Genomic DNA, 24,023 nt, shown 5'->3' on the forward strand with positions numbered 1-24,023 from the left:
TCTATCTATCGTCTATCTATCTATCTATCTATCCATCTATCTATCATCTATCTATCTATCATCTATCTATCTATCTATCTATCTATCTCAGGAGAAGAGAACATTCTTTTCATCAAGATGGGGATCTGGCAGTAAGATCAATCTGGACAAGCCTCATGAAAAGAACTCTCATCTTCCAGTAGTTTCTCTCATACACTTCCTTATCCTCTTCCTACAATTTCCTGCTTCCACACTAAGGCCCCCTTGCATTTCTTTTCCTATTGTGTTTCTATACATAATCTGCTTCTGTTTAAGGGATGTGTAAACTTCAGGTCGAGTTTTCTTTGGTTCTCCATTTCCCTCTATGAGAGCCTCCATGTACACGCAAAACTTAAAATATTAGATCAAAGGGAATGTGCATGCTTTTCTCCTATTAATCCATCTTGGGTCAATCTGACTCATAAGCCCTAGCCTGAGAACCGGAGCATGTAGCAGAGTCTTTTCTGCTCTGAACATTGTACAAAAATCTCCTGAGAAGATACCACATGTAAATGGTTCTTCAGTGGTCTTCAACGTCTCTGGCAATGACAATTAGCCTTAAGGATGGATTTTATATTATTTTAAGATGATTTTTGTGTGCTTCATTTGTTAAATAACATTTAAATAGACATCGAGTGTTCATGTGACCAACACTGTGTTGGACTCATAGGGATGCTGAGCACATTAAGATATAACCCCAGAAACTTACAGATATAAGTCAGAGGAAAAGACACGTCATGTTCTTCAATGCATGGAAAAATGTTTGAAATGTACACAGAGAAATGCAAATTAAAATAATGATATTTCACTGACAGCTAGGCAAAAGTTCTAAGGTCTTAAGAGACTAAGGGAGGGTGATGGGCTGAGTATTGGCTCATGCCTATAATAATGCTAGTACTAGAGAGGTGAAGGCAGAGGAGGAAGGAATTCAGGATAATCTTCACTCATGTAATGCGTTCAGAGATTGCCTGAGTCTGTCTGTCTGTCTGTCTGTCTGTGGCTCTCTCTTTAATAAAAAACCCTGTCACAAACAATAAACAAAAAATATGGGAACATATTTATATTTATGACAGGAATAAATCAGTGAATGGGTAAGCAATTAGGCAATACTTATCAAATTATCTTTTACCGCTGGGCAGTGGTGGTGCATGCCTTTAATCCCAGCACTTGGGAGGCAGAGGCAGGTGGATTTCTGAGTTCGAGGCCAGCCTGGTTTACAGAGTGAGTTCCAGGACAGCCAGGGCTACACAGAGAAACCCTGTCTCAAACAAACAAACAAACAAACAAACAAACAATTATCTTTTGCCCGAGGAATTCTCTGGCTAGAAATTTACAGTGGCCTTCATAAGAAAAGTTCATGACCATGTTGGCTCTCGTTCCCTTGGCAATAACAAACATGTGGAAACCACCTAGATGTCCGGATCCAGCCAAATGAGGAAGGGATTCCTAGAAGCTTGTGAAAAATAAGTCAATACAAATTCAGAAAGATGCTCAGGACCTACTAACTGAAAGTTCCCAGAGGAAGTGGTGCAGAGGCTAGGACTATCCCCATCCACAAACAAAAGGCCATATAAGCTGTGTCTCCTAGTATGCGCATAGGAAGTTTTTACATGTTAGGTGTCTAAGACACTGTTACTCACCATTACACCTGTCAGTAAAAACGAGGGGCTACACATCTTTTTTTATTCTCTTTTCTAATTTTAGCTGCACTTTGGTTTTGTAGTGCAGGCATTATTATTGTTGTTGTTTTGGTGCTGGGGATAGAATCAGGCTTTCCTCTTGCTACACAAGTACCCAACCACTCAGCTCCATGTATAGCCCTAGGCTCTTTCTATCTTAACATTAGCATCTCTCTCTCTAGGATCCTTCACCATGATGAGATCTGCAAGTCTTCTGACGTATCTAACAACATCCAGTGGCCGAGATTAAGGTGAGCAAGTGCTTGCTTGCTGGCACCAGGCTTTATAGACCCATCTACTGATGGGAAGGGACAGGAAATCAGGTTGCCTTTCTCACTGTCACCTCCTGCCACATAAGCCAAGGTTCTAGTGGCCTGCCTCACTTGATGGATGGACTCCAGAGATGATCACAGAGCATCTCAGGTCTTCTTCAATGCTGGCAATGTTCCAGGAAGTGGTCAGGGTTGTATCTGCATGAATGACAGGTGCTTCAACTGGAGATATGACTAAAAAGTGGGTGGCCATGTAAAACCTCCTTCCTGCAACTCGAATCTGAGGAAAAGGAAGCACCAGGCTACTACACTTGACACTTCAGAGAACACAGGTTGACAAAGAATGTTTAGAGCAGGAGAGCAAAGAGACACTTCCCTGTAGAGGGCAGGCCATCCTAAGAGCTTCCAGGGACACAGACTTTCTTTCCAAATTTGGGTTCAGCTGAGTCCTATTAGACTTTAATTTGTCTTTCAAAAGCCCCCCCCCCCCACTCTCTCTCTGCTTCTTCTCTTTCCTCTTTCCATTTCTTTAGTTGCTGAAGGATGAAAGGAAACCGAAAAGTCACCCTGGCAAGTGACTCACATCTTTACCTTGCCACGGAGAGATATTCAGGGTGAAAGTTCTGGAGGAAGTCAGTTTATCTCCTCAAAGCAGAAAAGCCCAATCAAGCATTGTCTGATTAATTAGAGACACTTGGGGAAAAAAAAAGTGCTATCAAGGCCCACAGCTGTAATCAATTTAATCAACATGCAAAGAGCCAATCTATGCTTTTCTTGATTAACAAAGCTGAATGTTAAACAGAGAAGAGTGACATTGTAGTGCCATTAGCTAAATCTGCAAACTGAGAATTTTCCCTAAATATTCAAAGTCAAGTAAGGGCAAAGCGAAAACTCTCCCATCCTGTCTCAAGCTATGAGCTCCATAGGCCTGGGTATTCCCGTGCTTAAAAAAAAAAAAAAAAAAAAAAAAAAAAAAAAAAGAGGTACGGATGAGACGTGAACACAGACTGCCCAGTGAGGACACACAGTGTCATAAGGTAGAATCTACCAGTGTGCAAGTATGAGTGGTGGCTTACTTGAAATTCCAGAAAGAGCTCCCAAGTGGAGCAGCTCCATGTAGCATCTTTACAAGCTTTTACGGCAAGGGCATGCTGAATGCATTCTAACTCAGCCTTAAGAGCAGGAAACTGCAGCCTTTTCTAACCCAAGAAAATTAACCGTCCTAAAATTAGAATACAAATACAAATTCATATAAGCCTTCCTTCGAGATTTTAGCAGCACTTAGAGAGTAGGCGGGGTTTAATTCAGTGCTGTAACTCAGCCCTGTGGGCTTCTGTAAAGCACAGGTGTGGGCTCCCTCACTAAGCTGTTGGGTTCTCGGAAATGGCATTTGCATAGTGGTTTCCATTTCCTTTGGAATGTTGGGCTATACCTCTAGTTTCAGTACTCAAATACAACAAGGGTATGTTGAAAAAAGGCTCTATCAGGTGAATAATTTGTCTCCCCCCCCCCAACCCCACAGTGTTGACTGGCTGCACACAAAAATAAAGAGCTGAGAAAGCTGACAGGATATTCCGCTGACGAGATTAATTTTTCCCCGCAGTTGCAGAGTGCGTTAATTGTAACATTTCAGTTAATGAGAAATATTGTGATAGGATGCCGATGTGCGCGACAAATGGACTTTTAAACAGATATGAAGGGGAAATGCTATTTTCAAAAAACACTTGAGATGAAATGATCCTGTGGCACTGGGCTGGGCCATTCCTGCAAGCCCATTAGGCTTCTGAGGGAGGGTAATAACTATTTCCACTGGCCAGGCTGGTGGAGGCACTGCGGTTACTCAGTGTTAGCATAGCAGCTATTCAGCCTTCACGCGGTTCTCAACTCTGCAGAAAGCAACATGCAGAACTGTGAAACAGCGACAGACACTGCAGGACCAGAGAGAGCATCTGCATCAACCAGAACTGCACCGTGAACTTTGCATGGAAAGGTGCACATGTAATAAATGCACAATTCAGGGACGGACTGCAATGCAAGTCAGGCAAGAGTCCCCTCTTGCTCCTTTTAGACATCATGCTCTTTTCCTCGTGGCCACCAGATGGCGACGCTACACCTCAAAACGCAAGTTTGATCCCTGTAGGAATGGAAACATCCCGTATGTGCTATCCAGAGTCTTTTCTAAATACTGTATTTGACAAATTCATCCATACTTTTGGGTGTAATTAGTATTCTGTCTTGTGAATATCGCACAGTTTATTTATCTCTTCTAGCATACAAAGCCAGTTCTCTCCAGCTTGAGGCCCTTATGCTGCTTGGGTCTGCAGATCAACTACAGTGTACAATGAGAAGGCGAAGCTTATTGACAGTGCAGGTGGAGCTCTGTCAGCAATGGGTGACACACCGAATAACTGGGAATAAAGGCTCGCAGAGCAACAGAGCAGGGAGGATGAGCCCCAGGGGTTCCATGGGAAAGTTAGGAAGGACTTCTGACGTTAATGGGGGTACCTGTGTATATATAGCTAAATTAGCAGGAAATTCCTCTGGGCACTGGTGACTAATGGCAACTGTTTCAGGTGCTGCTTTAGATAAAGAAAAAGCCAAGATCTTGTTTTGTAGCTCAACTGCTTTCACTTAAACATAATCGTCATAGCAGTTCTAAGGGGTGGAATGGACATTCAACCTCTAGATGTGACTTGGATGCGCACCTCTCTGTGCCTTTTATTGGATATGTATGAAGAAGTGTTATCTCTGGATAAAAAGCCATGATATGTTTAGCTCGTATGAAACAGTTTTCCAAAGCAGTTAGATGAACGTATATCCCCGGGCAGTACATCGTAATTGTCGTCAGTGCCCTCCAGCAGTGCATTCACACCCCCTTGGTGGGACATTTACACCCCTTTCCTGCAGGAGTTCATACCTTCTTGGCATATCTACATCCACTGTGGCATTTACATGCTATATTCACACCTACCCAGCAGTGTACTCACACCCATTGGCAGTGCACACACAACGTCCCAAGCAGGGTATTTATATATCCCTCGTCAGTCTTGGCCATTTTATTTTTCTTTTGGGTTGTCTCTATTTTCTTTCCTACTGATTTGTGTTTTGTTTATATATTGCGGGCTGTAACCCTTGTACTGCAAATATTCTATTTTGTGGTGTGTCTTTTACCTGAAGTAGTGTCCTTTAATAAGTTCCCAATCTCTTCCTACCCTGAGGCTATGAATCTAGTCCTCAGTGCTGTCCTTGTAAAGCATATAGTGTGGAGGGCGGGGCAGCCATCAACCAATCAGCAAATCATGTAACAGTGTAGAACTGTTGCTCAGAGGTTCATGCTGCAGGATGCTTGGTAGGTAGCACAGTGGCGCAAGGGTGTGAAGAAGCAAAGTGGACACAGTGAGATGGAAGCCACTGTGGGAGGAAAAGACACACACAGGCAGAGGGGAAGGGCCAGCGTGGCTTGCACACAAACCCCTACAAGGAAAACTCTATGAAATAAGGTTGTACCAGCAGACAGGGGCCTGGCCACTCAGTCTTGCAGCCTGTATCCTGTGAGTGAAAGGTTTTAAAAAGGAGGAGTAGGTTCCAGCATGTGTTTACAAAGGTCTCTCTAACTGCTTTGTGGGGAACAGGCTGTGGTTAAAGGCACCAGCGATGCATGGAGACTCCCCATTAATCTATAGCATCAGCCCAAGGGAAAGACAGTGAGTGGTCTAGGTGACTAGATACTAAATGTAAGTCATTAGTGAGACAGGAAAACTACAAATGTGAATGGGACCCACCCCACATCACGAGACATAGTGCCTGGTGACGTTAGCTGCAATCCAGCTGGTTTGGATTACATCTAAATTGTCTTGTTCAGCTGAGAGGACAGCAACTGTGTAAGCCCAACAGTGTGCCAAGGGAGCTGGGCAGGACTATGTCAGGGCTGGAACGATCAGGGAGGACCATGTAAGAAATGGAGAGTGGACAAAGTGACTCAGATGCGCTACTAAAGAAGGATGTGAGGATGGCAAAGGCTCAACATACTGTTCTGGGGAGAAGTTAGAAGAAGGCTCATCAAGTTTGGCATCAAGGTTTCTTGTTATCTTGTCTGATAATGAGGAACTGCCTGAGGGTGTGCCAAGCCTGTTTCCTGGCACAGACGAGCAGAATTTGAAGAGACACTGGGTAAATCACCTCCTTAGCCTTACTGTGATGCTTGGATGCCTCATTTTCTCTCTATCCTCGCTTACTAGTGACACCCTATTATCACTGTTTGCAGTCATGAAACTTTTCATATTACTAATGAAATTAATACTGCTAAGGAAAATATTCCTGAGAGGCCCCGTGTATTATCTCACAGAACCCTTGTAGCAAACCTGGAAAAAAAGTTACTACTTTTAGATAACTGAAGTATGCTTGGAAAGGCTGAGTAATTTCCCACAAACACAAACCCGCACTTACCGCCAGACACTGTGCTATAACCATTATGCCACCTCCAAAACCCACTTGTTCTATGTGCCAGTGCCAAACAATAACTAAAGCCATTTTGTTACTAATTTTTTATTGGCTATAATGAGTAGGGTGGTTGGCAGCATGCCAAAGAAGGAGACCGTGTAAGTGCCAACCAAATACTCGCATGAAAACCTGAAGGGCTGAAGATATTGGGCAGACAGCATTATTAACTCCTGATGACAGAGACTAGGCAGGGGTGCCAGGACACAGCAACTGCCTCCACCTCAGAATCTCTTCTTTGGTTTGCTCTTCCATCAGTTCCTTTACTTATTCTAACTTGTGAGTGCTAATTTCAGAACAGGAAAAGTCCACAACCATGCCGAATCCTGGTAAGTCGTGTACACACACACACACACACACACACACACACACACACACACACCTACCTTAATTTGAACTGTCATCATCTAGGATTCAAGTGGTGGCTACTGGGGTTAGGTACAAATTTTTTACCCCTCTTAATATTTTTATTAATTATTTGGGAATTTCACATAATGCACCCTGATTACACTTCCTAGTCCTTCCAGGTCTATCCCCCACCTTTGTGACCTCTCCCCTCCAGGAGAAGAAGAAGAGGAAGAAGAAGAAGGAGAAGAAGAAGGAGAAGAAGAAGGAGAAGAAGGAGAAGAAGAAGGAGAAGAAGGAGGAGGAGGAGGAGGAGGAGGAGGAGGAGGAGGAGGAGAAGAAGAAGAAGAAGAAGAAGAAGAAGAAGAAGAAGAAGAAGAAGAAGAAGAAGAAGAAGAAGAAGAAACACTAAGTGCATTTTGTGTTGTTTATTTACTCCCAATGGCCAGCTCTTCAAAGAAAGTGGAGTCCTTCCCCACCCCTCCCTGGCTAGAAGAGCTACACTTAAGTATTCCTATCACAAATTTTAAGAATTCTCTTCAATAGCTTCCCATCTAGACTGCTTAATTTTTTGGGGGGGGGTGAAGTTGGGGGGAAACTAGATAGCAAATATTGTCACTTTTCAAGTGTCATTACATGCAATTACATAAGGCCAGCACTGGCAAACCAAGCGAAGAGCACATGAGAGAAGCCCTGCTGCACTTGCATCAGGCAGGCGTACTAAGATGGTTTCGGTGATGCAAGCCCATCGTCGTCACGTTAGGTGCATGTGTGCTGTTCACATCTCACATTTGTTCATAGAAAATATAAATCTGTTAATTTATTTTTCCTGGTGAATATCTGCAATGATACAAAATAAAAGTGGTTGATTTCATTGCTATGACAGACTGACCCTGTTTTATCCCATGGGAAAACAGGAGGCTTATTCATAGATATTCTTCAATCACCATAAGAAGTTAAAAAACGACAATGAAAGCCAATGAGGACAGGTGAGTATGTCACTAAACATGGCTGGTAGAAGACAGGTGGTGGGTTTGTGTGTGTGTGTGTGTGTGTGTGTGTGTGTGTGTGTGTGTGTGTGTGTGATTGAAATGCCTCAAGACCCACAGGAGGTTTTGGCATACTTAAAACACAATTAAAATTAGGCTTGGAAGGAGATGCAGGCACTGCGGAGAGATGTTGGAGGGAAGCCATGCACACGGCAGCTTGGGAAAGGCCAGGTGTGCTTGTTGTGAGGGCGCTGCTGTGACATCTTAGAGGGCACTTTTTCCTAATCAAGAAGCTGCTAATTTTAATAGAGAATAGCCTGAGGCGTTTTAAGGTCAAACTAGAAATATGTTGATGATTTAAAAATGCAAGCCAAGTGTGTTATTATATTACAGCTGCAGTGTTATTGTAGTTTAAGGATATCCGTAAATCAGCACAAACCCACACGTATCGTTTCCTACACATTTTTCACCAAGCTGCCTTCTGTCTGTGAGTAATCAGCTAATCTCCTCCTCGCCTCACCATCCCTCCAAGTGACAGATCCGTTCCTCCCTATTACAGAAGGTCTTCATTTACTGTGTGCCTCGCCCACAGCACTTTCTGGCTCGGGCTTGAATCTGGAAACTCACTCTCAGAATGCAGAGACCGTCATGTCATGTCAGGATGCAGAATGCAGTTGTCCTCCTTTGTCTCCCACGTCCGCCATTAGTCCAGGAGGTAAACATCAGAGCCTTTTCTGGGCTCCAACTATGCACTAATTGTATTTGCAGAATGAAGTCAGTTTCTGTTTTCAGTAAGAGTGTTGTTAAAGAGTCTATGGGGGGAGGGCAAGTTGTGAAAAACAAGGTAAGTGTACTCTTTGCCAAAACACCAACTACACCGCCGTGGAAATTTCTTTTAATTCTAGTGGCCAACAAGTAGTTTCAACAGTTGTGAGAAGAAAAGAGTCTAGAGTTGAGAAATGAATGCCATGCACAAGAGGAGGCATTATTAGCAGAGTGTGTATCTGCCACACACGCAAACTGAAAAACACAAGGCCATGTGAGAGGCTAGCTTTTAATTGTGTTCGGTAAGTAAGGACAAAGCCACCTGCAGTTTACCATTTCGCTTCACTTGCTACTGAGCCATGTATCCTTGCGACAATCCAGCAGTTCTGACTATTAACTCAAAAATCAAGAGCAAAGAAGTTATTCATAGCAAAATATGAGAACTATTTCCTTATAAGTGTGTTTAAGAATGGTTCTTTTCCCTATGACTATACATACCCAACGCCCAATAGTGTTTTCTTGTCCTGAGCACCACACTGCATCTGACTCGCCTTAATGGATAGCAAGGGATATAAAGCCTTTTAAAAATCAATGGGCAAGAAAGAGTCAATATAACAATAATGTTTGTGTTAGTTCAATCAAATCAGCTAAGAGTTGTTTGCCTTTTCACCTCGGAGTCATTTGAAACAGGCCAAACATTTGACTCACATGGGGCTTATTATATTGAGTGGGATTTTATGTGTAATGAACATCACAATATAAAGCTATAAGTGACAATAAACATAATATATTGCTAAAATGAGAAAGCATGTTTTAACTTCAATCAATTTAAAAACATAATGTTTTTCATTAAGAGAAATGAAAAGAAATGCAGGAAAGAAAATGTCTAACAGAAGTGGAGCCTGTGCACGAGCACCAGTTTTGTAAGGCTGCAGCTCCTCTCCGTGCAGCCCCGCCCCTCAGTGGCCTTCATATCACATGCAGGACCCACAGAGTGGAACTGCCCCCCTGGAAAGGGCAAGTTCATGGAGGGCAAGCGCAGCTCATGGCGTAAGGGCTTCAGAAACACCAAGCGCCACTGAAGCTAAGGCTGAATTGCCCAGGCTGTTGGGGGTTCTTATTTAAATAACAAGGAAGCTCTGCACTGGATTACAAAATGAACGATGAGTCAGTGGGTTTAGAGACATGAATGGCTGTGGACACTTGACAATAAGTATGGTCTTCCATTTCTTAGGGTATGTGCCATTCTCTGAGATCTTGACCTGCATTCTCTCCTGCCCTGCCCCCTCATCTCTAGCAGAACAAAGATGCTATAAACTAGAATTACTACTTATGCTTGCTAAAGGATTTTATTAGTCTAAAAAACCCATAATCTTTTAATTAAAAATTGAAACTATACAATTGTTAGAATGGTAAACAATTGCTTTGGTAATTACCATCTTCCACTGGACTGTGGACCACAGGCATGTGAGTTCCCTATCCAGATGAATAGCAGTGACTAGGGAGGCCCGAGGGACCACACACTGCTAGCTAGAGATGCCCAGACTCTTCAGGCATTTGTCATTTCAGACATAGGGGCTTTGGGTGGGTCGGGGAGAAGATGCACTCTACCGTTGTGAAGGGCTTCATCAGTTTGCAACTTTGGGAAACAAGGCAGTAACTAAAATACTGGTTATGTTTTCCAGACTTAATCTACAGTGTGGAGAAACCAGAAGACTTGGGCTGAGTAATGTGGTGAGTGCTAGAAGCCTAAGAGAGAGCTAATCACAGACAGAGGTAGTGAAGAACAGGGTTACCCAGCTCAGAGCCAGGTCCCAGAATAAACAGAGAAGAAAGCAAAGACAAAGTCATCTTGGGTAGGCGGGCGAGGGTACCCAGGTTGCCAGTCATTTATTGCAATGGCCTGGGATCTGAGCAAACTTTCCTTGGAGAAGAATCATGAGATCCAGGATTGAAAGTGGGATGGACAGGTCAGCAAGAGTCCCAGGCAGTGGAGGAAGATGTGACGGGCAGGTGGCCATGAGCTGTCTGTTCTTCATCCACAAGGTTCTGCAGATAAATTACTGAGTCTCCTACAGCCTGGGGCAAGAGGGGGCTCTCGGAGTTGGGTAGGTTGTTGTCCTGGGTTATGAGTGGCTGGAGGTGAAAAGCAGGAAGGTTCTCAAGGGATTTGGTTTGTTTCTGGGAATCTTCTCCCTGGGGCTTTCTCTGAGGCAGCACAGAGGCAAGAAAAGCCATCCTGAAATCTGGCTTTGGCTGGAGATTGGACAGAGAAGGGCTCAGATGTCTTAAAAGTCTGTTCTCACAGTAGAACAGTGGTCTCTTCATGAAATCTCTTCATGAAAATGGTGGAGTGGGGAGGAAGAAGGAAGATGCTTGAATCAAACATGCCATCCCACAGGCTCAGGTTTTTACCCCTTTCTCTTACACACAATATATGTGCATTTAGATCTATATACATAGACACACCTGTGCATCTTTAAAACAATGCTCTATTTGCTTATCTAGGCCAGTGAGGGTTATGCACACCGTCTTCAGCAGGGGTAACCCAAGTACATGGTTAGCAAGTGGCACTGACTTCATAAAATGGATATGAACGACCAGCTGAGACCAACAGACCTTTTCCAATAAGCACACAAAAGAACATATTAACATTCAGGATACACAGTTTCCTTTCCCATTGTATCCTGGGTACCAGTTGTCTCTCCTCCTCTTTCCCTCGCTCCCTCAACTCAAAGGCCGATGGAGAAACTATCATCACCCAGACAACAATACAGGCAAGAGGGAGAAACAGATAAGAAACAGAAAGTGTGTTAGTCAGCTTTCCATCACTGTAACAAATATCTAAGCTAAAACCAGGAAGGGTTCATTTGGCTCACAGAGAGTTTCAGTTATTGTTTATCAGCTTTGTTACTCTGGACCAGTATCTCACAGTGGGGGGACATGCAGCAGTCTGCCCACTCTATACCAAACAGGAGGCACATGTATGTGCGCGCGTGCGCACACACACACACACACACACACACACACACACACACACACAAAAGGCAGAGATAGATAGATAGATAGATAGAGAGAGAGAGAGAGAGAGAGGCAAGTAAGGGTGAGGAAGGGGAGAAGGAGGAGGAGAGGGAGGAGGGAGGAGGGAGCAGGTTGAGTCTCAACACTGCCTGCCTTTAAAGGGCCCCACTAGGGCTCCACCTCCCAAGCTTTCACTCCCCCTCAATGGCACCAAGATTAGACAAAGGCCTTCAACACATGAGCAGTGGAGCTATAAATATGGAGAATTGGAGTCTCAGACAACCATGAATCTGTGGTGAAGAATACCAAAATTAAGAGGTGCACATATCTATTCCTATCAAGAGAGAGCAAGAAAAATGAATGATAAGAGCAATCTGTGCCTCTGTATATGCAGATCCAAACATAACGCAAACGCAGGCAGCAGGAAGAATACTAAGAACGTAAGAGGAATGAGATGCTTGTTTAGAAAGGAAAGTCTCTGTCCGGTTTAAGACAATCCACATATAACAAGGTGAAGAGGAGCCCCAGTATAAGCTCCATGGATTTATTTGTACATTGTCTTTGTGTGTGTGTGTGCGTGTGTGTGTGTGTGTGCGTGCGTGCCAGAGGAAAAGAGGCTTAAGTAGTAGAAGTGGGGAGGGGAGGATATTAGGCAGAATCCTGACAAACGGAGAGAGAGAAATGAAGGAGGCTGTGCACTCTATGATGACAGACCAGCTTGCTTCCACCAGGCGGGCTGAGCCAGCAGGAACTGAGGTCATTGGTTATTAATCTTTTGTCAGAGTCTTCAGGGCTTTATCAGATAATGACAGTTATAAGTATGTTCATACCACACAAAAATGTGGCAGAGTGGCAAAGGATTTAGACCCTAACATAATCTGCAAATGACACTTAAAGAAAACAACAACAACAACAACAACAACAACAACAACAACAACTCCAAACCAAAATTCCCAACTGAAACTTACAGATAAACAACAAAGCAAACACTTTAGTGCTTGGGGACTCTAGAACTGTTTTCGATATTGTTTATTTCCACAAACATTTAGAACCTTAAGAAGTCTTTGAGTCTATCCCTTCCTCTCCCTAAGTGTGCAATAGGCTGTAAAACAGCAGCTAGCATCACTATTCCATAGACAGTCTACTCTATCCACATGAACACACAACTAGAATGCAATCACAGCTTATTTCATAAAATTCATTCCTGAGCAAAAGTACCCTCTACTGTTCTGAGGAGCCTACATAAACATATAAATAGCTGTGCCTAAGGGACGGTTCTAAACCCGCAAGCCCGTAGATGTTATTTTGAAATAAATGACCTGAGGCTGCAAACAGCGTCCATTTTGCTCTGTTTGGCAGCATGCAAGTTTACATGCTAGAAAACATTTCTCAACATGAATGAACTGTGAAATTGTTTCCTCCTGCTCCACACTCCTCTAAATTGTATTAGATTATGTTAGCCATTTCTACACCTTGTAAAAGCTGTCAGTGCCCCACGAGGTAGCATCAGTAGATGGGGAGGGAAGGGCCCTAGCATCTGAGAGGCTGCCTAAATATCAGTTGATGCATTAGGAAAAAATAATGGGAAACACCACCCCCTGCCTAAGGATACATGGGAAAATGGCTCTGCTGCAAATCGAGACACACCGGGGTATGTGATGAGGTGAACCATATACATTTCACTTCCTAGACTGTAATCTTCCTAGGAAAATGATTACCATTGCATCCTACCTCGATCCAGTGTCAAGCACTGCCCCGAGAGCGCAAGCGAATGCTTTCACTGTGAGGAAAACAAGCTATGAATGTATTCAGTGTTTTAGCTATTTCCAACCTGAAGCCAACTTTCCATCACCTGAATTTGCTTGCTTTGTCAGTTGTATATTATCTCTGATATTAACCTGCACACACAAATAAAGAGAACAATTATGTTTCAGAAGTGAAAATCTGTCTAGAACAAAATGTAAATGAAAGACCCCAAGGATGCTGAACCCCAAAGTTCCATTAATGGAGTTAATTGAAAGTTGACTAAATCTGTACATATGTGCACATGAGGATATGCAGTTTAAAAGTCTTAGGTTCTGAGATGCCTGGAGTAGTTGCAGCATTTCACTTGTCACAGGGCCACATCTTTGCTGTGACTGTACCCATGCTAACACCACCTTTTACCCACTGCTCAGGCTCTCCTGGACAGCTCCCATCTAGGATTCAGGTTAGTGTTCATTTATCCACGAGACGCAGCTTCTCATATCTCTTTCATATTAACTATCTGTCCCCTTAACTATATATTTTGAGATATAAAGTATAGGGTATGATTTATAAGAAACAGAATGAATATAAATCTGAAGCAGAATGCTAGCTTTGATTGAAATTTAATCACATGGATCACATGAGTCAGTTCATCCCACTCTGTGATGAAGACACACGCTGATCAGAATTTTACCATCTTCTATATTTATGGACCAGGCTGCTGTATTTGTGAGTCAGGAGCTAAGGCACATAAGCTGTAGGCTTTCTGAAGTTATATAATAATATATGTATTTTTAGGAAACTGGCTAGCCTGCTAGCAAATGGGGTTGAAAATACCTTCTATTTTTTTAGTTTGTTCTTTTAAGTTTCATTACGCAGACGTGTAAGCTAGTTTTTCTTAAGTGAATGAACCTTGGTTGCATAAAAATAGTGTCTGTTCTGTTGGTGAATCTTCTTGTATTCTACCTTTTGGAATGAACCTGAAAAGGGATCGTTAGAGGGACATCAAAATGTCCCTCACTCATCCAGCTTGGTGACTCATGAGTCATGTGGAAATCACAGAGTCCTATGGTTGGACCTGGCGGCATTGACTGCAATTGTCTTCTTTTACTCATGAGAGCATTTGTTTATTTTATGACATCTAGGAAGAGTGAAGACCTGTCCTGCTAATTTACCAATTAGCAGATGAATGATGATGAAATGCGGGTCCCTTTCTTCCTCTTCTGAAGTCAAGCTTCACTTTCTAGCATGGTAATACTGCCATTCTCACTTGTTCAAACGACAAGTTCTCCAGTTATTATAATTAGGATTCAAGTCGGGTTTCTAGGTTTTTTACATATAGAAAAGAAACTTAGGCAAGTTTGCAAATGGCATCTTCTCCTTCCTTGCTTCATTCCTGCCCGTGTATCTGTCTGTCCATCCATTCGTCCACCCAACCATCTATCTATTCATCATCTATTTATTATATCTCTCTCTCCTTCTCTCCTTCTCTCCTCTCTCTCTCTCTCTCTCATCTCTGTAGCCATCCATCCATCTACCTATCTACCTAACTACCTATGTAAAAATGCCTTTTTATATACACTGAAATTGTAATTTTAATTTTAAACTCATTATTTGTGACAGTGACAAGCCTTCAAGTTGTGTATGGACCAGGAACACAATGATGAGTGTTAATCTCATGTCATAAATGCTTTCAGCTCTAATAAAAGACCTCTAAGCCATGTAGATGGTCTCCCAGGAGCCTTGTTAGTACTTTCCCATGGCTTAGCTCACTATTCATTGCAGATTTGACCAGAAATTGGATTCTTGGTCCAATCTAAGCCAATCAACCTTGAAAGTAGAAATTGAGATTCAGAAATGGTTTGTTAGCCTCCATGTGCAGATTGAACTATAATATATAACCTCAGGCACCGTTGGATAGCCATATTTGTGATGAGAAGTAGAGAGAGAGAGAGCTAGTGATCAGAGAGAAGAATGGGCCAGAAGGGAGGATGGAAGCAGAGACTGTGAAGGGACCCTGCCTGGATGCCCACTGGCTTTTTAGTTCTCAGATCGTCCTGAGAGTTGACTGCCCCATTCTGGTATGTAGCACGGTATTCTAACTGAGCAAATCTCTTCTGCTTCTTTCTCTCCCTTACAGCTCTCTCAACACTGCAGAGCTGTCTTTGCATCGGGTCACAGCAGTCTGAACTCAAACATGATGGAACAAACTGCACTCTGGAGCCAGAGCAATGTCCTCCTTGATGTCAGTCTACTGCGCAGGGCAACTCACAGAGATGCATTCCTGTAACTAAGACTGTTAGAAGCACTTGAGATTCACTGGCTTCCAATAACTCCCGAGCACATAACAGACCGTAATGTAGTGATGATTTATCTGAATAAAGTAGCTTCTATAAATATGTATAAGAAGGCAGAAGTATTCAATGCTATATGCATTTTTTTTTTTTGAGGCACAATCGTACGTCTGTAGCCCATGCTAGTCTGGAACTTACCATGTAGTTCAGACTACATGCCTTGGGACTTGTAGCAATCTGCCTATCCTGGCCTCCTGTGTACTGGTGATTTAATGTATTTAAAAATATCATTCAGATTTGTTTATTCCTGATCTACCTAAAATTATGTTAACAAGTGATCCAGATGACAATAATATTTTTAATGTATCAAAATATTTTGAGATTACAAAATTACATGTTTATAAAAAAGTGAATTGTCATTTGCACTTTCATAAGGCATCTTGTTACATTTTAAGGAATATAAAACACTCATATTCAAGGCATTGGCTACCTATTAAAATGGCATGTTTATGAAAATCATAAGTCACTGCTCAAAAAGAGCTTGCCATGTGCTAGCAACTGTGCTAAGAATTTTTCATGTATTTGTCCTTTTGAATTTCCTCAAAATATCAAGTAATTATTATGCCTGAGTGTCCTTGTGTTAGATGGCTTGCTCAAAACCCTGCAGCCAAGTAGCTCAACACGGGTGGATTGTTCCTGCTACTATACAGTTTGGATAAGCAAACTGGATGAAGAAAAACTTCAAAAGAAATGAACTCTGGTTGGACATTGACACAGGCAGATGAATCTCTGTGAGTTCAAAGCCAGCCTGATTCATACAGAAAGTTTCAGGACAGCTGTTACATGGTAAGACTTTTGTTTCAAAAGTGAATCAAACCAAGCAGTTCCCCAAAACAAAGAAACCACAGGATAACAACCACCACCACCACCAAAATAAGGACTCTGGGAGGTGCTTGGGGACGGGGTTGGCAAATACATTTATGTAACCAAGAATAACCTTCTAAGTCAAAGACTTTAAATTAAAACCATGTAGTTATGATTATACATAAATATACCAATAACACGGAAATTAGAACCATGTAGGTTTCTGGCGATTCTTACCGAGGGTTAGATGGAGAAGGTGGATTCATTTCTTTCTGATAGTGACGGCCCTGGTTCACAGGCTGAAAGAAACAAAACATCTGTGAGGCAGAAACCAATCAGCTCGGTAACTTTTGTGCACACCTTCACATGGATCCTCATTTCTGATATTTTGATATGAACAGTTCTCATTTGTTGATATCTTATTTTTGATATCCCATCTACAGGAAAGAGCTGGGTCCTCTTCACAGCATAGGCAAAGGCTCTGAGAGATCCAGCAAATCACAGGGTGATATAACCCATGAAACCCAGGCCACTTTAATCACTAGCGATAAGGCTCACCAGCATCTGTGATGTAAACAGAGGCCTCACGTTAGAGCTCTCCTTGTGGAGTCTTTATGCTGTTGCTGTTTCCAGAGACAGCAAAAGATAACCAGACCTCCTGTTGGAAGCACTGGCAATAACTAGAGACACAGCAAAACATATTTATGTTTCAATGCCAGTAAGTTTGCGAGGTTTACTTCCATTGCCATTAACTTGGATTATTCATATAAATCTTAGGTAAAATATAAATCAAATATATAAGACAACTGTGAAGATTGATCAAAATGAGCTGACAAAGTGGGGCTAATAGAAATGGGAACTCCCAACACCCCCCACAATAAACCTTTCATCATTACTTGAAACGCAACTAAAAAACAAACAAAAAAACCCAAAAAAACCAAAAGACAGAAAAATAAACTAATGCCAATAATAAAACGTGATTTCTTTTCCTCTTTGGGAAGAAAGTTTGTTGTAGCTAATACCAACTCCATTTTGAGGATAATTCTAAATATTTTCCTTATGTGGCCAACAAAGATAAAATTCTAACATGGAAACCACTTTATTTTGGACTTCATATTTTACCGCACATTGGAACTTGGTATGTATTTGCGAATTGCATATAGAACTCCTCCTCCCAGAGGGGTTGTTAAGGCCTCCTTACCCCAGTGAATATATGTGGTCCCTCAGAGCAGACCCAAGCCAAGGTCAACAGCTATGGTGTGGTATGGTGCAGTGCGGTGTGGTGTGGTGGTTGTTCATAAAGAGCCTACCTTCTTCATTCCCCACATAGTCTTTATTTTAAGGGTCCTAAAATATTAATACCACAGGTGGTGGGCGCTGCTTGTAAGAGTAACCTCTTACACATGCTCTTTTGATACATGTCCATCACCTGTGTGAGACTCACGCCACTTAGCCTAGCTCCCTGGGACGCAGCATGCATTTCAGCGCTCTCAGGTACTTGGTGACTGAATACCATCACCATCTCAGTAATCAGAAATAACAGCTGGGAGAACAGTGGAAAGGAAATATGTCATAAGGCATAACTCATCTCACCAGAGAAATCAAACTTTCAGCAATTTGCAAGTGAAATTTAGTTGACAATTTAGACTTTATTACTTCATAGCCAGAGTTGCTTCTCTGGATCAGCTCTCACTGGTATAGAAAATTATTCCCAATAATGGAGTCATTGGTATTCACTCAGTACTTCTGCAGCACAAAGGCCTCTGCTGAATGGACTTCTGCTTATTTATTTCCACAGGCATTTCCAGAACTTTCTGGGTATCACAGTTCTGATATTTGAGCAAATGTCCACCCCTGAACCTTACAAGCATTAGTTCCATGTACACTTATCTCAAGCTCTTATTCCAGACTCTGTCTTTCCGTCTTGGAAAGTGCCCACTGTGCTGGCAACGCAGCTCTCTGCACTCGGCACACTTGTTCCTCTCCCTCTTTGGTCGTGTTTACATAACGTAAAACAGATGCAGTGACACAATGGGGAAGAAAGGCACAGCCAGTAATGACTCACAAGTGTTTGAAAACATCCAACAGCAAATGGAGAAATATGATTTAATAAAGGTGATAGGATCGACTGGAAATGCACCGGGAGAACTTAGCAAGGCGTTCTGATTCGCCTCTTCCCCGTGCTCCTTCACCTTGAGAGACAAGGGTGCTCCTTTCCTGTGGGTGCAGGGAGGGTCACATACGGATGTTGAGACCTGGCTCAGGGGCAGACCACAGACTCTTTCCTCAGTTGTATGAGCTGTGTAAGAGGTAAAGAGAGAGGGCAGGGATGTGCGACCTTGTCCCTGCTTCTGCTCCTTAATGCAAGATACCACGTGTGGGGTAGCATGTCGCCAGCCCCACAAAGTTCACTGGGTGACGTTGCACTTCAGACAGCCATGGGTCTAGGGTGGGTGCTGAAGGAGACATTTTCCCTTTACTGTGTTTCTCTATATACAGATCAGCAAATTTGTTTTTAGGTAGGTAACATCCTGTGATGGTATCCGTGATAGACAAATAAAATCAAGGTTTGATTGAGAATTTGGCCTTATCTATAGAACATTGTAAGTAGATGCAAAAGACCATTACTGATGCCTAGAAGTAAGTACAGCAATGGCAGCAGCCTACTAGTGTCTACAAATAGCCACAATAGCCACAGCAGTGACTTATATTTACTGCACAGCTATTTCATGCTAATTCTTGAGAGAGACTATCTCATGTGAGCCCCACAGCAAGCCTGTGAACTATATATAATTAACTCCATTTATTAGAAGAGGACATTCAGCTACTAGTATTAACCCCAGATCATGCCTGCCAGGAAATAGTACAGCCGGAATTTGTTCCCATTCAGGGAGACTTCATCTCAACACTAGTTTGCTTGTATTGTTGCGTGAGGCTTGGGAATTCATGCAGAATGTGGAATGCAATGTTTCTGAATAACAACCTGCCAGGTCCATTCAGTATACAGCACAGAAAAAAGAAGCCGTCCCAAGATGCATTTGTCTGACGTATCTGAGACTGTACGATTTCTATAAATTAAATTTACTTGATTTGACCCCCACAGCATGTCACTATATATTTAAAATTAATGACAGTAAGTTTTAAAGCACACTGATAAACATGGGCCTGTCGTAGTTAAGATATAACAGGCAGATATAACACACTCTGAGAATAAGGACCATTCATATTGTGAGGTAACTTTCGTGGTTGGGTAGCCACAGAACAGCTCACACATATCCATATTTTCTCCTGACAGCACAGAAATTACTGTGATTCTAATATCAGGTTTTTCTTTCTTTCTCTCTTTCTTTCTTTCTTTCTTTCTTTCTTTCTTTCTTTCTTTCTTTCTTTCTTTCTTTCTTTCTTTCTTTCTTTCTTTCTTTCTTTTTTTTGCATCATTTCTAGGTTTCATCTGATTTTATCTACAGCGTAGCACACTCAACCCCCTACCTTCTTAGATTACCCGGATAAAAAACAAGACCAGCATATCCCAAAAGAGCTGAGGAACTAATGAGTCTGTAGATTAGAAGAAATGAAGTCCTATTAGCTACGAAACACCTACCATGCCAGTTTTGTATGCACAGCAGCCTGGACTCATGCAAAACACAGAAAAGCTCCTGGCAAATACAGGAGATGGAGCCTGGCAATAGAGGACTCTGTCCTTTTGGTGGCGCTGTTGCTATGCCCTAGTACCAGGATGCTGTGCTTATAAAATTAACCACCACCCAGAAGTTTTGATTTCCTATGATCAATTTGCTGGAAATGTTGAGAGGTAAGGGAGAGCAGGGAAGGCTAAATAAAAGAACAAGAGATAAGATAATCCTGCTATGTTGAGAGGTACAGACAATATTTTTATGTTATTATGTAAAATCTATTGAAAATGGCAATAATATCGCAAGGTTAATCAAGGCCATAAATAACTTGTCTGAGAACCTCAGCATATGCTTGGGATTTTATTAAGTGAATTTTGCCTCATTTTTCTCCAAATATTATGCTCTGCAATATGCCACATTGATGGATGCCGAAGATGAGCATTTACATCCCCTTGCTCACTTTTTCCAAGCCGGAAAGGCTTATATCCTTGATATTAGGTTGTGGCGTGGGGGTTTCTAATTTGAAGAAATGAGAGCTTTGAGGCATCTGCTCGGAGCACAGCATGCACATAAGGTGCGCTTGTCTTGACTTGAGGTTCACGAAGGGGCAGAAATAATTGAAGTAGTAAAAAAAAAATAGGGGGGGCGAGGACCACCAAAGGCGGTTAGCCAAGCTCTGCGGGGGGAGGGGGGGCAATTGGGACACCAGTGTGTAAGCTTAACCAGATAAGCACAAGCACGTCTTTGCTTAGAGCCTCTGCACAAGTGCACAGTGCCAGTCCATGTGCACGGCCTTAGGACGCCTGCAGAGCTCCAGTAGCCAGGAAAAGGGGAAATGCTCAGGAAAACGTGAAGAAATTCCCCTGGGGCAGCAGGGTCCTATTCTGGCAACTTGGCTCATTTGCTGGGATAAGACAACATGAAAAGGCCCTGTGGTGAATTCATTTACAGGTGATTATAGTGAATGACCGACATAGGATTTAGGGCCAGAGCTGCTTTATAGTCGTTTGGTGATCATACGAAACTATATCTGTGTTGGTATGTGTGTTCGTGTGTGTGTGTGTGTGTGTGTGTGTGTGCGCGTGCTCATGCCCTTGACACACACCCACCATGAATGGAAAATTTTCATGTTATTGCCAATTAAAATTAGAAACACATTTACTTAAAAATTCATTGTAACTAAGTCTTACATCTCTTCCCAAGGCTTCCTAGAACCCAGTTTCTGAACAAATCTCACGAGGGCCACTCTTTCCAGAATGTCTCTAAAATCGATTGCTTGTAGCCTGGTTTCCACAGAAGTTGTAAAGTATTGTTTTAATTGAATTTGGGTCTAAGTTAGAAACTTTGAAAAATTTGTCTGTCAAAGGCCAATGGATTTCTTGGTAGGCTTGATTCATTTAGCGTAAGAAGGCTACAAAAGCCAATTTGTGAAGAGAAATATGGTTGCATTTAATTACACTTTTAAATGACTAATTTATTACATCTAAACAGCCTTTAAACAGTACATGCTGCTCAGGACTGTACCGGTGCTAGGGAATCAGAGCTTGTGGCAAACACAGCAATAGCTTTGGCTGCACATGTCACCGTATTCTGTGTGTGCTCTCTAGCTCCACAATGCAGCATTTGTGACACGCTCCCATAAGGGCAGATGCTGGACGAGGCCTCACTAAATCTCCTTTCCACACAATTTCTCAGCAAGCCTTGCTCAGAGGGAGAGCTTCTCTGGGCACATACTGAATGTTCATTATCAATATTTAACATAAAGTATTGCATGTGCCACTCAAGATTTACTTAAGCAAAACCAAGCTGATGTTTACTTTAGAGTCAAAAGGGATTGTTTAGTGTGCCTGTTACTGATTGTTTCATTTAATCCGTAAGTGACAAACAGCTGTGCTACCCCATGTTGGGTTGTCTTTATGGGTCCTATATCCAGGGCCGGGACCACTGGTAACAATGGATATTTAATGTTGCTAAGTACTAGAGTTGAGCCTATTGACAGGGCAGAAGGCTGAATGTAGGAGAGGACAGGGACATTTAGCTGATATTTCCGTAACTTACAGTCCTGCAACGAGTGTGAAACAATTTAAGAATAAATTATTTAGGGGCTAGCTCAGCAGGTAATGGTGTTTTCCACAGCCTGACAACTGGTTCAATCAATCCCCGTGACTGCCATGGTGGAAGAGAACTAACTCTGCCAGGTTGTCCCCCAACCTCCACGCCAGTGCCATGGTGTGCACCTCCCACAGACAAATGACTGTAAAAGGATTCTTTAATAAAAAGTTAGCCACTGTGTAAGCAGAGCAGGCAGGGGAAACAACCAAACCCAAACAAAATCCAAACAAACAAGTGGGTGTGTCCCAAAGGGAGAAGTGGGATGGAAGTACCTGTGGGCTGGCAGAGAACAGGGACAGGGGACACAGTGTGGCTGGAGCAGTGTCATTTGCCTGTGCATATGTTGGATGGGATGGAGCTAGGCAGCAATGGTGAGTTTCAAGTTCTGTGTGAGCTGAGGGAGAGGCAGGGGCCTGGAGAGAAGGCTCCCTGCCATAAGGAGAGATGCTGCCCTCACCTCCACAGACAGAGTCTGCCCCTGTCTGCAATCTGAAGTTGCTTCCTCCCTTTTGTCTGCATGTACATGCATGGTTTGCACCATTCACAACTCCAGTTCTAGTAGAGCTGACACCCTCCTCTGACCTCCGAAGGTGCCAGTAATGCACATGGTGAGCATCCATATATGTAGGCCAGGCACTCAGACACACAGAAGTAAACAAACAAACAAACATACAAATAAATACTTAATAAAAAAGAAACAGATAGAAGAGCCTTAGAATCTGAAGACCAATGTGGATATGGGGGAAGGAAAACGTGGCAACAGGGGAGATGTCTTCCAGTCTTCTAGCTTGAGGAGCAACACCATTCACTGAGACAAAAGAAGGCAAGGCATCAAGATGCCAGGACGCGTGTCATTTGGCTTCTCACCATCTCCACACCTTTTCTCAGGAGAAAGGAAAGGCACAAGCTCTCGGAGCAGCGGAAACAATGCTTGTAAATTGCTCTATTTAAGCTCTAGGTGAGCAGCAGGACGCAGAGTTCATTAGGAATGCAATTTCCCATTTGTTGATAGTTCCAATAGTGGAGGAAACTGAACTTGATGAAATAATAAACATATCCTATGAATACTAAAGGTAGGATTTTTCAAATTTTTTCCCGTCTAAAAAATAGACTTTCCAATTTCTCATTTGGTTGAATAGAGGGGTTATTAAGTTCATTACTAATGATGTTATTTTTGGCTGTACACTTTGAGAGCAGGGAACTTGTTATGCAGGAGACTTCTGGTTTTTTTTTTTTTCCAGAACAGGGCAGTGATGAAAACCCGGTATCCAGGGCAACCAAGAGTTCAGACTTCTCAGCCCATAAATAATCCCTCCTCAGCTTGTCCTCTGTACTCCTGGTCTCGGAGCCACTTTCTGACAAAATGGACTCCATCCAGAGGCTGCCATTCTGTCTCTAACAGGGGCTTAGATGACTTCTGGGGAATATGCTATAAGAAAGGCACTGTTTCACTTCTGTTGGCAAGTGACCCTTGTAATTTTTACTCCAGTAAGAGGATGGTCTGTGGCCAAAGTCAAGGGTACATGGATAGTGTCCAGCACCAAGGCTGCCTGGAAAGTTATGTGTATCCATGGCCGTGTCTATGAAAACGCAAATTAAGCAAGAGGAAGCTGGGGCCAGGGGAGATGGAGACAAAGGGTCCTAAGTGAGCACTGGTGGTGATCGTCTGCCTTTGAATCTCCTTGCAGACTTTATGGCTTCATTGTCCATGATGACTTCCATGTTCTCTCAAGAGCATAGGAACCTCCTCGTCCACTGGATGTCAGTAACACCTATTTGACAAGTGACT

General features: G+C 42.7%; 1 protein-coding gene and 1 long non-coding RNA gene across 9 annotated transcripts in view; one reads left to right on the top strand and one right to left on the bottom strand.

Annotated features, from left to right (window-relative positions):
- The window catches only part of Cfap20dc (CFAP20 domain containing), a 235,166-nt gene that overhangs the window by 25,453 nt on the left and 185,690 nt on the right, over positions 1 to 24,023 (bottom strand). For all 6 annotated transcript variants that reach the window (XM_006518106.4, XM_030248079.1, XM_011244772.3 and 3 more), the window contains one exon: positions 16,728 to 16,789. In XM_006518106.4, coding sequence (XP_006518169.1) covers positions 16,728 to 16,789 — 62 coding nt within the window. The remainder of the gene's footprint in view (positions 1 to 16,727; positions 16,790 to 24,023) is intronic.
- Positions 7,470 to 15,735, top strand: Gm46492. 3 transcript variants are annotated; one of them, XR_001781488.2, is made up of 4 exons: positions 7,470 to 7,800; positions 8,360 to 8,515; positions 10,251 to 10,299; positions 15,473 to 15,735. It is a non-coding gene; the product is annotated as a predicted gene, 46492 (long non-coding RNA). The 3 variants fall into 3 exon arrangements; XR_003950911.1 differs by lacking the exon at positions 7,470 to 7,800 and adding an exon at positions 14,478 to 14,583 and having other exon boundaries at positions 8,447 to 8,515; XR_003950910.1 differs by lacking the exon at positions 7,470 to 7,800 and having other exon boundaries at positions 7,991 to 8,515.

Source organism: Mus musculus, chromosome 14 (genome assembly GCF_000001635.26).
Source record: "Mus musculus strain C57BL/6J chromosome 14, GRCm38.p6 C57BL/6J".
In the NCBI taxonomy this organism is placed as follows: Eukaryota; Metazoa; Chordata; class Mammalia; order Rodentia; family Muridae; genus Mus; species Mus musculus.